The sequence below is a fragment of the Pelodiscus sinensis genome, chromosome 1 (assembly GCF_052426305.1).
Source record: "Pelodiscus sinensis isolate ZL-2025 chromosome 1, ASM5242630v1, whole genome shotgun sequence".
Classification (NCBI taxonomy): Eukaryota; Metazoa; Chordata; order Testudines; family Trionychidae; genus Pelodiscus; species Pelodiscus sinensis.
In genome coordinates this window covers 351595373-351608329 of record NC_143052.1, presented here as the reverse complement: position 1 = coordinate 351608329, position 12957 = coordinate 351595373, and the positions used below count along the sequence as shown (strand labels likewise).

General features: G+C 45.6%; 1 protein-coding gene across 1 annotated transcript; it reads right to left on the bottom strand.

Annotated features, from left to right (window-relative positions):
* Positions 1-6313: 6313 nt before the first annotated feature.
* On the bottom strand, positions 6314-7965 carry LOC112545146 (olfactory receptor 52N4-like). The gene has a single exon (XM_089775829.1). The coding sequence runs from the start codon at positions 7924-7926 to the stop codon at positions 6988-6990; it is 939 nt and encodes a 312-aa protein (XP_089631955.1). The 5' UTR covers positions 7927-7965; the 3' UTR covers positions 6314-6987.
* Between the last annotated feature and the right edge of the window lie 4992 nt (positions 7966-12957).

The window sequence follows — 12957 nt, the reverse complement described above, 5'->3', positions numbered from 1 at the left end:
AATGGGTTACCTAGGGAGGTGGTGGAATCTCCATCCCTAGAGGTGTTTAAGTCCTGGCTGGACAAAGCCCTGGCTGGGATGATTTAGTTGGGATTAGTCCTGCTTTGGGCAGGGGTTTGGACTCACCATTCATGACTAAGTGAGTTGGCTATCAAATGTTCCCAGAGCATCCTGGTTTCAAAGTCTGTATGCTAGATTCCCAGTGTTTCAGGCAGCTAGCAGTGGCTCCTTGACATGGCAACTGGATTTATCTTTTCCTGTACATGTCCCTGCATTGTCCTCTCTCAGCTAATGTGCTTAATTCTCAGCTTGCGAGTTGTTCCTGGGTAGCAGTCCTTGAATCACCATGGAGTGTGTATGTGTATAGAGCACACGAAGCTGTCTTGGAAACTGCCACGCTGTGTGTTTGATGCAATCAACACTTACCCCGAGCTGAGGGAGCAGGTGTAAAGAAAGTCACCTCCCCTCTGTAGGGCAAGAGTTGCGGGAAGCGTAGGGCTTCTTGGAGAGTGTGGCCCTGCGTGGAGAGTGTGGAAGCAAGGGATCACTGGGGACCATGGAGAAGACACTGGCAACTAGCATCCTAGCATGCTATTTGAATCAAGGCATCCTGGGATGGGAAAGGAGACTACGGACAGGGGGTCAAAACGTGATTGGAGATTAAAACAGCTGAGGAGCATCATGTGATTCGTTCTCCTGGGGTGCCACCTGGAATGACGAACTATTGAGCCCTCTGACTCCCTCTCTCAGTGTTCTGCTGGGAGAAGCTGTAGACCTCTTCTGAGTCAGACACCTCGGCCAACATTCACCCAAGGAGAGGGATCCTCCCAGCTGACCTTATATGCAGGTTCTCTGACCAGCCATGCATGAACCAACAACAGAGAGGCTATGGCAAAATAGCTACCAACTCCCCAGACTAGGAACCCAGAGCTGTACCGTCCTGCTCTGTTACAAACTTTGGCCAGTATGAACGGCTTTTCTGCATCTCCCTTCCCTCAATGTAGGGAGGAAAATGCACACGTGCCAACCCAGCTGGGATTCTGTTTTCCCAGCTACTTCACTTAAAAACACACTGGCTGTGTTTAGACTGGGAAGTTTAAAAACTTGCCAGCTGTCTACACTGGCCGCTTGAATTTCTGCAAGAACACTGACGATCTCATGTAAGAAATCAGTGCTTCTTGCGGAAATACTATGCTGCTCCCGTTCAGGCAAAAGTCCTTTTCCGCAAAAGGGCCAGTGTAGTCAGTTCAGATTTGTTTTCCGCAAAAAAGCCCCAATCGTGAAAATGGCGATCGGGGCTTTTTTGCGCAAAAGCATGTCTACATTGGCACGGACGCTTTTCTGCAAAAAGTGCTTTTGCGGAAAAGCGTCCGTGCCAATCTAGACGCTCTTTTCTGCAAATGCTTTTAATGGAAAACTTTTCCGTTAAAAGCATTTGTGGAAAATAATGCCAGTGTAGACATAGCCCCTGGGTTTAGATTAAAATGTCAAAGAAATGCATTAAATACAAAAGGTAGATTTTAAGTGATTGTGAGAGATAACACACAAATGAGATTGTTTATGAATTCACAGTTTCTCAACCTAATTGATGCTACAGGCAGATTTTCAAGGTACAAGGTGCATTTGCTTAGCAGCATGGGTTTCTCAAGTTTCTATACAAAGGCTAGATATAGCCTGAGCATGGGTCCAGCACTAGCACACATTCAGTTTAAGAGGAAGAAGAGAGGGACATGCCCAGTGGGAGGGAGAGAGGCTAAAAGGAGCCAGTTTGAGTAACTCTTCCTCCAATGACACAAAGTTGTACTGTATTGCAGCCTGTTCTGAACCTGGCCAGACCTTCCTGAAGCTGTTTTTTCTGTGTTGGCAACTGCTGACACTGCTATCAGGCTGTGGTGGGAATCTTCACTGGAGGAGGTATGGGCAAATCATCGGACAGGGTCAGAGAAACTCTGCTACACTGTGGTCCTTAATTACATGACACTCCTGTGATCCAAGAGGCTTCGCTATGTCTCTTTGTTCTGCTCATCAGGCAGGCTGTCCTTTCCCTATTTCACCCACTTTCAGGCCCCCATGCCACTATGGTCTGGAAACTGCACATGCCCCTGTCCGGCCCTGCCCCACCACACACACTCTACAGACCTCACCAGACCATCACTGCCTGGTTTCCTCTATAACAGAATCATGTTTCTCTTTGTATTGCCTTTTGGTGCTTTCTACCCTCTCCAGAACTAGAGATACTGGGACAGAGAGAGAGCAGATCCCTTCCCCTCCTTATTTTTTCTCCACATTGTTTTGATCCTCCATGGGAAGTTTCAGATTGCAGCACCTCTGCTATCCTGTCTGCTCTTCTTTGCTCTGCATGAGCCTACCCCTCCTTTGAGATCATGGGATCCCTCCAGCTGACATCACTAGAGGCTCATGGCCGGGGATAAATCCGACCATTTGTTTAGCTCCCAACATATGGATTTAGGGTGAGCGCCTGGCAGTTTGGGCTGGGGGACTGTCATTGATCTCCATGGCACCAGATTAACACTTGATGTTTAACTTTCCACTGTGAACTATGAAAGTAATGTATCAGAGGGGTAGTCGTGTTAGTCTGAATCTGCGAAAGCAACAAGGAGTCCTGTGGCACCTCATAGATGAACAGATTTATTGGAGCATGCGCCAATAAATCTATTTGTCTATACGGTGCCCCAGGACTCCTCTTTGCTTATGAAATTCATTGCGTTGGGTCCTGCTATAGAGAGCACTGTTTGTTAGCGTCCCGAAATAATCTTCAAGAACGCTCCCCTTCGTGTACTGTGCTGACGCTGGGATGTGAAAGACAGGGATTTTCTTTCAGGGCCTTGGCTTTCCTCTCAAGGCTCCCAGTTAGCACTCTAAAGTGGTCCACTGGCAGAACATGAGAGCAGAAGCAGGCCAATATGCAACTCATTCCTATGAGAAAGCCCCCAGTATCCACAGGTACTCACTGCAGAAGCTTTGGTTGCACACCCTAACAGCGCACTGAATTTAGGGAATTGGAAAATTGAAGGGAATCAGAGGAAAAAACACATAGTCCCCAAATAGGAAGCTAGTGAGCCAGACAAAAGGACAGCAACAGACAAAGAATTGATCTTAAAATCAAATATGTGTCTAAAGTCTTTCCATTACATTTGTAATTCCAGTCTTACCAGGAAAATCCCTCGGAGGAAGCTGCCACGTCGGTGAATTCCTGCTGAGATGGTTTCTGTCTTGACCCCTGAAATCCTTCCTCAGCCCTACCACAAAATGTATTGCAGAAAGAGGCAACACCCTGAACAGCCACCCTGGGGAGAAAGGAATTGTCCTTAAAATGGCAGGAAAGCAGAGTTCTGAGACGCCCTGCATGACTCTCACACATCTGGCACTCGGTGTCCTGGGCACCGACTTTTATGATTCCCCTGTGCAGTCTCTGTGGACTCTCAGGTTGGCTGGCATCCATGGACAATTCCCTCCGTTCCATGAGCGGTGGGAAGAGCAGAAAATAGACCCTGGAGAGTTTAAGCTTGAATGACTCCACCGAGAGTGAGGAAACGATTATCGATAACATGTGCTCCAGCCTCCTAGTCATCCTGTAGATCATCCTTGTAGATGTCCAAGCTTTTCCTGCTTCCTGCTTAGCTCATGGCCTCCACTACCTCTTGTGACACTGAGTTCCTCAGTCTAATGCATAGGTTCCCAAACATGTTCTGCAGTCCCCTAATCATTTTGGTTGTCCCCCACGGGACCCTCGCCTATGTATCCACATCCTTTCTGTAGTGGGGTTGCACCAATGCCAAATAAAGGGAAATAATCACTTCTCTAGTGCTTGCAATACTCATCCTAATGCACCCTAATATGCCTTTAATCTTCTTGGCTACAAGGGCACACTGTTGAGTCATATCCAGCTTCTCATCCACTGTAATCCCTAGGTCCTTTTCTGCTGAAGTGCTACTTTGCCATTCGGTCCCCAGTCTGTAACAATGCTTGGGATTCTTCCATCCTAAGTGTAGTACCCTGCACTTGTCCTTGTTGAACCTCATCAGATTTCTTTTGGGGTCCTGCTTTGGGCAGGGAGCTGGAGTCGGTGACCTCCTGAGGCTCTTCGAGCCCTGGGATTCTATGACAAGCCTTAAAAGCTGTTTCCAAATGTTCACCTGCCAGGGATCAAGAGCTGTGAGCTCCTCTCCTCTCCTTTAACTTATTTGGGATGGGCCATGGCTTTAAACAAAACAACTTCATGCAGACACACACTTTTTACCCCATTGGCCAATTGCTTTTTGTCCATTTTCTGCTTGTCTTGAAATCATTTTGTGTGACCAATTAGTAAAGACAATGCCTTCCCTCGGCTCACCTTCCCAGGGTCCGGTGGTAGCAGAACTACTTTCCTTCCTGCCCTTCTGCCTAATGAGCTTTTCCTTTCTCTTTTGGCCTTTTTCAAACACTCCTCTTCAGAGGAGTGTTTGGGAAAAGCAAAATGACAGGGGCACGGCACAATTTGCCTGCCCCATTCTCCTGAGAATTGACTTGCTGAACTTTTACTAAGTTGGACTCATTTTGACCCACAGCTACAAATTCAGTGGTTTGGGGAGGTAGTACAGCTGCTTTGGCGAGGTGTGTGTTCTGCAACTGTTGCCATATTGAAACAGCATTTACCATTTCCAGAATTTGTCTTTCGAGCACAGACGAGACAACTCAAACTAAAAAAATTCCATTCACTCCTTTAATGCTCCAGTGCTCCTAAAGCTTCATCCGCATTTTTCCAAAGTAGAATTACTTCCATAGGTGCCTTCATTGTGGTTGCCAAGGAGGAGTGATTTATGTTGGTTGTTGATCAATTGTGTAGTCAACTGCTTGGCTAAGTGTTCATGTGTTATAAAATACATTCAAGGGCCCAAATAAACAATGACACATTTACTGCTGGATCCCCATAATAAAATAGTAACGAAAAAAATGTTTTCAGCAGTGCCAGTCTCTGTAGAGTCTTCTCATTCATGGTTGTTACACGCACCTTACACAGAAAGGATGTGCCCCACATTCACACTTTTCAGTTTTTATCATTTCTACCAAGATGTCACAATTAACACATCGTATTACACATCACTAAAATCTACTCCATCAGTTTTCCTCACCTCCCTATGGGTATGTCTAACCTACACCCTTATTTCGAAATAAGCTATTCCGGAATAGCGTTTACACTGCAGAGAAGCCTCAAAATTATTGTGAGGCAGGCTTCTCTAATGTAGATGTGCTGCCTCGAGTTAGAGCCCCAGGAAGCCTAGGAGAGGAATAATTTAGAATGGCCTAGTGAGAGGCTATTTCGAAATTGCAGCAGCAGAGCATCTACACATGCCTTACTTCAAAATAGCTATTTTGGAATAGACATTATTCCTCACAGAATGAGGTTTAGAGATTTCAGAATAAGCTGTCCGTTATTTCGAAATTATTTTGAAATAATGGAATTGCTGTGTAGACGCTCGCATAGTTATTTTGAAAGAATGCTAATTATCTCGAAATAATGGTGCAGTGTAGACACACCTTAACGTAAGTGAAGGACTACTGAGGGGAATTTCCCTGGCTTCTGCATTACCTCAGGTAAATTTGCTAGTGAAAGGATTTGAGTCCTCTCCCCCATTCCTTTTATCCAGAGGCCTGCCTGACCTCAAGGATTTCCCTTCTGTTCTCCTGTGTGGCAGACTCCAAATTGCACTGTATTAGCAGATCTTCTATAACTTCTGCAAAATACGTAATAACTCTTACTGGATCGTCACTTTTCATTGCTTCCAAAACACTTCTAAAATCATAGAAGTCTAGACTCAAGCTTTTCATCCACAGGCCCTCTTTCACACTCACTTATTTACATGTACGCCTACTCTTCCCGTTCTGATTAGAAGACACAGAAATCTAGATTTTTAACCTTGCATCAAAAAGTCTGCTTTCCAATTACCCCTTAACTATATGGTGTTTTAATTGATGAATTTATAATGGCTGCATATACACCATATAATTGCATTTACCTTGATCACATTCTGGGGCATCCATGCATCAAGTTAAGGGTAACACAGACCAGTTCTCAAAAACACACAGTTTCACAACTCTCTCTGCATAGAATATCCTCCATTCTTGCAGCAGCTTTCCAGTATTTTCACTTTCCAGTGGTTTACCCCCAGGTTTCCTGAAGGATCAGATGTAGAAACATGAGGTACATTTTTCTCACTGGGTAATTGCATATCATGAAGAATCATAAAAAATGATGGTTGGAAGAGAAATCAAGAGGTCAACTAGTCCATCCTTCAAATTCAGCTTTGTGGGTACTCACTTTGTCTTTGGCTGTGACAAGTGTTGCTTCAGTTCATCAAAATCTGCGCAGACGGGGTCTAATGGAAAGCCACCTTTCCTTAGAAAACTGAAGTGTCTTCCAGTCATCCAGAAAGGTCAAGTGGCATTGCCTACATCTAGACTGAGAGTTGAATCAGAAAAAGAAAAGGAATTTGCGGTACGCAAATTGAGTTTCTTTTCCAATTTACTTTCAAAAGAGCCTTTTCTGAAATTTGGTGCATCTTCAGAAAAAAGTGCTCTTTCAGTACATCCCTTATGCTGTGCAGTAGAAGTTTACAGGGATTTCAAAAGAGCAGGTCCGCTTTTTCAAAAAATTTGTCAGAAAGCTGGACGCATTCCTTGCACGCAGCGTTGGTTTTCTGGGATAACTCTGGTATCCTGGAAAAGCAATGCAGTCTTGATGTAGCCAGCGTGTGTGAGGGTGGGAACCGATGACTGTGAAAGAATTCTGATGATGGTCAGACAGAGGGAACTTAGCAACAGAGAGAGCAGTACTTGGTGATGGAGTGATAAGAAATTTGGTTTGAGGAACTCCTCAGACTGCAAATTTCCACAATTCTGAGTTCTGCCGAAAGAGCACCCTGAGATCATGAGGACATTTCCTTTCCTTCTCTTTCACACATGTTTAAAACAATTGTAACAAGGCGGTCAGATTCTGCAGGTGTATTTGCTCACTTTGTCACGAAATTCTTTGATTTTGACCCCATAAATGATTGGGTTGAGCATGGGGGGGATGATGACATAGACGTTAGCCAAGATGACGTGAACATGGAGAGTGATGCCCTGACCGAACCGCTGTGTAAGACTGGAGAAGAGGCAGGAACTATAAGAAATCAGAATCACACAGATATGGGCTGTGCAGGTGTTGAGGGCTTTCGGATGAGCTTTCTTGGAGGAAATTCTGAGGACGGCCCTGATGATCAGACTGTAGGACAGGGCAATGAGCGTCAGATCAAAGCCAATAACTACAAATGCTATCAACAGGCCATATATCTTGTTGAATGTGATGTCCCCACATGATATTTTTGCCACAGTTATGTGGTCGCAGTATGTGTTTGGGATCATTTGATTGGCACAGAACGGCAGCCTGCTCAGGAGTACAGGCTCTGGCAGAATGAAGAGAACAGCTCTCATCAAACCCACAAATCCAAGCTTAGCGATTCGTGCATTGGTAAGGATGGTGGTGTATCTCAGAGGGTTACATATGGCCACATAGCGATCAAAAGCCATCATGACAAGGACTGCTGAGTACATAATAGAAACCATGTAAAGGAAGAATGTCTGGGTGAAGCAGCCAACCAGGGTAATGTCTCTCAAATTGAACCAAAATATACATAAAGCTTTAGGCACGACGCAGGTGGACATGCCAATGTCGGTGAGCGCCAGCATGCAGATCAGCAGGTACATCGGCTTGTGCAGGGTCTGCTCTTTGCCTACCACAAACAGAAGCATAAAATTTCCCAACAGGCCCATAATATAGAACACGGAGAATGGGATGGAAACCCAGATATGAGCAGCTTCCAGGCCAGGGATGCCTATTAGGATGAATGTTGAAGGGTCAGCAGGAGTGAGGTTGAAAGTTGCCATGAGGAGGTTGGTGCATTGACCAGTCTCAGAAACCCTCAAGGTGCCTGTGAAGGGAAAGAAGCATAATCAAGGGTTATACACGTCAAAGAAATAGTACAATAACTATTTCAGAGTTAATAACAAATTAGATAGGAATCTGAGCAGTGAGGTGGCAGCATTCACAGCTAGCATCCAATTATTTATCTCATAGTCAAGACTAGAGAGGTCTCTATGGAGAGCTAACAGAGCCAGGTGAGCAAGGGCACCATTTTGGGAGAGATGGGGGGCAGCAGCTGTGTGGCTTGCTTTTTATCCCTTTCCTTAGATACTAAGGGAATGAGGTGAAAGTCCTCGCATTCCATGCATGCCTCTCACACCTGGCTGATGAGCTCCCTTCACCAGTCAGCTGTGAGAGGCATGCATGGAATGCAAGCGCTTTCCCCACACTCCCTGACAGTCCGGGAATGTCTCAGAGCTCACGACTGCTGCCCCCCCTACACTCCAAAAATGGCTCCCTTACAGATGAGCTGGAAGCATAACAGCAGATGAACTTCAATGTCCGTAATGTCTTCTCCTGGTCTCCTCATATCATGGCAAGAGGACATTCAATTAAACTAAATGTTGGCAAATTCAGAACAAATAAAAAGAATGCTTAGTTCACTTAATTAGACTTAGGAACTCATTGTCACAAGACGTGTTTGAGGCCATGAGCTAAGCAATATCAAGAAGGGTTTGGACATTTACGTGGATAATACGACTGTTCATTTGCAATATTTTTAGCTACATATATATTTTAGGAAACCTACATGCCAACATATGTCAGGGCAAATTCCAATTTCTAGCTGTAAGGCATTAGTGTGACAAGCTCACGATGGTCAGATCACCCCTCCTTCCGTCAAATGATAGGTGTCTTATATCTTCTACTGCAGACCCGGTGACAGTCACTGTCAGAGAGAGGACCCTGGACTAGGTGGACCATAGATCTCATCCATGAGGCAATTCCAATATTGGGAAGGAGCCAAGTTTTCCTCATGGAAACAGCTATTATAATGCTGGGAGGTGATGTTGTGTTCAACAAAATGGGCATGAAGGACAGGAACGTCTTTGCATTTTCAGGTACAGACCTCAAGGCTAAAAAGGTCAGTGTGATCCTGAGATGACAATCGGGGGAATCTTAAGGAGAGGTAGACAAATTATTTTACCTTACCATTTGTCACTCATGTAAGTTGCTGGAATCTGGATTCCAAGTCTGGTGTCTATGAGTGAAGATGGACGTTGATACACTGAAGAGGGTTCAGACAAGAGTCACAAGAAAATATTAGAAAATTTGCCGTCAGGGTGATAGACTCATAGATCTCAATCTATAAAATTGGTTAGTAGTGACTTGATGACTATCTGTAAGTAACCATGGGAGAAACAATCTTGACTATTAAGCTTTTCTGCTTAGCCTACAGATATCTGGCAAATCCAATGACTAGAAGCTTAAGTTAAAGACATTCTGACTTCAAATAAGGTAGAATAAATAACCACGGGAGCAATTTATCAAGTGCTCTGGACAGATTCTTCATCACTGAGAATCTTTGAATATTTTTCTATTTTTCTCAAAAAGATCTGCTCTCGGAATGACTTAGGAGACACTGTTAGGATATAAGGAAAAACTATTTCCCTAGGAGGGTGGGGAAGCAGTCCTTGAATCACCATGGAGTGTGTATGTGTATGAATCACACGAAGCTGTCTTGGAACCTGCCAGTCTGTGTGTTTGATGCAATCAACACTTACCCCCAGCTGAGGGAGCAGGTGTAAAGAAAGTCACCTCACCCCTGCAGGGCAAGAGTTGCAGGAAGCGTAGGGCTTCTCGGAGAGTGTGGCCCTGCGTGGAGAGTGTGGAAGAAAGGGATCACTGGGGACCATGGAGAAGACACTGGCAGCTAGCATCTTAGCATGCTGTTTGAATCAAGGCAGGCTGGGATGGGAAAGGAGACTACGGACAGGGGGTCAAAGTGTGATTGGAGATTAAAACAGCTGAGGAGCATCATGTGATTCGTTCTCCTAGGGTGCTACCTGGAATGACGAACTATTGAGCCCTCTGACTCCCTCTCTCAGTGTTCTGCTGGGAGAAGCTGTAGACCTCTTCTGAGTCAGACACCTCGGCCAACATTCACCCAAGGAGAGGGATCCTCCCAGCTGACCTTATATGCAGGTTCTCTGACCAGCCATGCATGAACTAACAACAGAGAGGCTACAGCCTGCCCAAGAGGGACGCTAGGGTGACATGGCCTGGTCACATGCCTGTGTGGAGTTAGTGCATCCCCTGGACCAAACTAGGTGCCATACCCTATAGCAAGAGCTCAAAGAAATATCTCCTCAGACTCGCTTAAACTTAATGTCTGCACCAGGAAAAGGAGGGGGAATTGGCTTGAGCTGCCTTTCTGGGGGCAAAGGGAACCGCAGCAGCAGCTCAACCTGGGCAAGGAAGAAAAGAGGGACATGCCCAGTGGGAGGGAGAGAGGCTAAAAGGATCCAGTTTGAGTAACTCTTCCTCCAATGACAAATTTGTACTGTATTGCAGCCAGTTCTGAACCTGGCCAGACCTTCCTGAAGCTGTTTTTTCTCTGTTGGCAACTTCTGACACTGCTATGAGGCTTCACTGGAGGAGGTATGGGCTAGTCATGGGGCAGGGTCAGAGAAAATCTGCTACAGCGTAGTCCTTAATTACATGACACTCCTGTGAGCCAAGAGGCTTCGCTATGTCTCTTTGTTCTGCTCATTAGGCAGGCTGTCCTTTCCCTATTTCACTCACTTTCAGGCCCCCATGCCACTATGGTCTGGAAACTGCACATGCCCCTGTCCAGCCCTGTCCCACCACACACACACTACAGACCTCACCAGACCATCACTGCCTGGTTTCCTCCATAACAGAATCATGTTTCTCTTTGTATTGCCCTTTGGTGCTTTCTACCCTCGCCAGAACTAGAGATACTGGGACGGAGAGAGAGCAGACCCCTTCCCATCCTTATTTTTTCTCCTAATTGTTTTGAGTCTCCATGGTAAGTTTCAGATTGTAGCACCTCTGCTATTCTGTCTGCTCTTGTTTGCTCTGCATGATCTCACCCCTCTTTCAAGATCATGGGATCCCTCCAGTTGACATCACTAGAGGCTAATGGCCGGGGATAAATCCGACCATTTGTTTAGCTCCCAACATGTGGATTTAGGGTGAGCGCCTGGCTGGTTGGGTGAGGGGAGTGTCATTGATCTCCATGGCACCACATTCACACTTGATGTTTAACTTTCCACGGTAAACTATGAAATTAATGTATCAGGGGGTAGTCGTGTTAGTTTGAATCTGCAAAAGCAGCAAGGCGTTCTGTGGCACCTTACAGACGAACAGATTTATTGAAGTGTACTCCAATAAATATGTTTGTCTATAAGGTGCCCCAGGACTCCTCTTTGCTTATGAAATTCATGGCGTTGGTTCCTGTTATAGAGAGCACTGTTTGTTAGTGTCCCGAAATAATCTTCAAGAGCGCTCCCCTTCATGTACTGTGCTGACGCTGGGATGTGAAGGTCAGGGATTTTCTCTCAGGGCCTTGGCTTTCCTCTCAAGGCTCTCAGTATCACTCTAAAGTGGTCCACTGGCAGAACATGAGAGCAGAAGCAGGCCAATATGCAAATCATTCCCATGATAAAGCCCCCAGTATCCACAGGTACTCACTGCAGAAGCTTTGGTTGCACACCCTAATAGCGCACTGAACTTAGGGAATTGGAAAATTGAAGGGAATCAGAGGAAAAAACACATAGTCCCCAAAAAGTCTGTTAGCTGTGGGAACTGATATGCTGCTTTTACCACCCAATTGGGCTGGCCCTTTTTCTCCCTGGATTTTCTAGTGAGCCAGACAAAAGGACAGCAACAGACAAAGAACTGATCTTCAAATCAAATATGTGTCTAAAGTCTTTCCATTACATTTGTAATTCCAGTCTTACCGGGAAAATCCCTCGGAGAAAGCTGCCTTGTCGGTGAATTCCTGCTGAGATGGTTTCTGTCTTGACCCCTGGAATCCTTCCTCAGCCCTAGCACAAAATGTATTGCAGAAAGAGGCAACACACTGAACAGACACCCTGGGGAGAAAGGAATTGCCCTTCCAATGTCAGGAAAGCAGAGTTCTGAGACGCCCTGCATGACTCTCACATATCTGGCATTCAGTGTCCTGGGCACCGACTTTTATGATTCCCCTGTGCAGTCTCTGTGGACTCTCAGGTTGGCCGGCATCCATGGACAATTCCCTCCGTTCCATGAGCGGTGGGAAGAGCAGAAAATAGACCCTGGAGAGTTTAAGCTTGAATGACTCCAGCGAGAGTGAGGAAACGATTCATCGATAACAGAGGCTCAGATTGTGAGGGCAAAGTGAATCTTGCAGGGTGTTTTGCCGAGCAATGGCTGAAGGTTGTTTTGACCAGGCTGTTAAGTTCTCCCTTCTGCACTATGGGGAGGAATGGAAACACAAGATCAGGGACCAAAAAAGATTTTCAATTGATCAGTGCAGTAGCCATGCATTGGATAAGCCAGCCTATTAGCCTCTGAAAAGTCCCGGTGGAGGCCAAGCGACATGATCCTGAAGTGATGCAAGCCCAAGGGCATGGGAAAGGTTTTCTTCTCCTAGCATTCTGGCATCAAAGGTTATTGCCAGCATGTGTGACTTCAAAAATCGATACATAACTCAGCTCCCAACTGTTCTTAGAGTCCATGTACACTTTGCCTCAGGGAAGAATCCATTTTCAAAACTGTGTTGAGCTCTTAGAACATAAGAACAGCCATACTGGGTCAGACCGACCTACCCCATTGCCCTGTCTTCCAACAGTGGCCAATGTCAGATGCCTCAAAGGGTGAGACAGGTGATCCCTCTCCTGTCACCCATTTCCAGTCCCTAACAAACATAGACTAGGGACACCATTCCTATCCATTCTGGCTAATAAGTATCGATGGACCTAACCTCCATGAATTTATCCAGTTCTTTTTTGAATCCTGTTAAAGTCCTGGTCTTCACCACATCCTCT

Excerpts from the sequence above, each read along its gene's own strand:
- LOC112545146 (XM_089775829.1), bottom strand. The coding sequence starts at position 7,926 with ATGGCAACTTTCAACCTCACTCCTGCTGACCCTTCAACATTCATCCTA.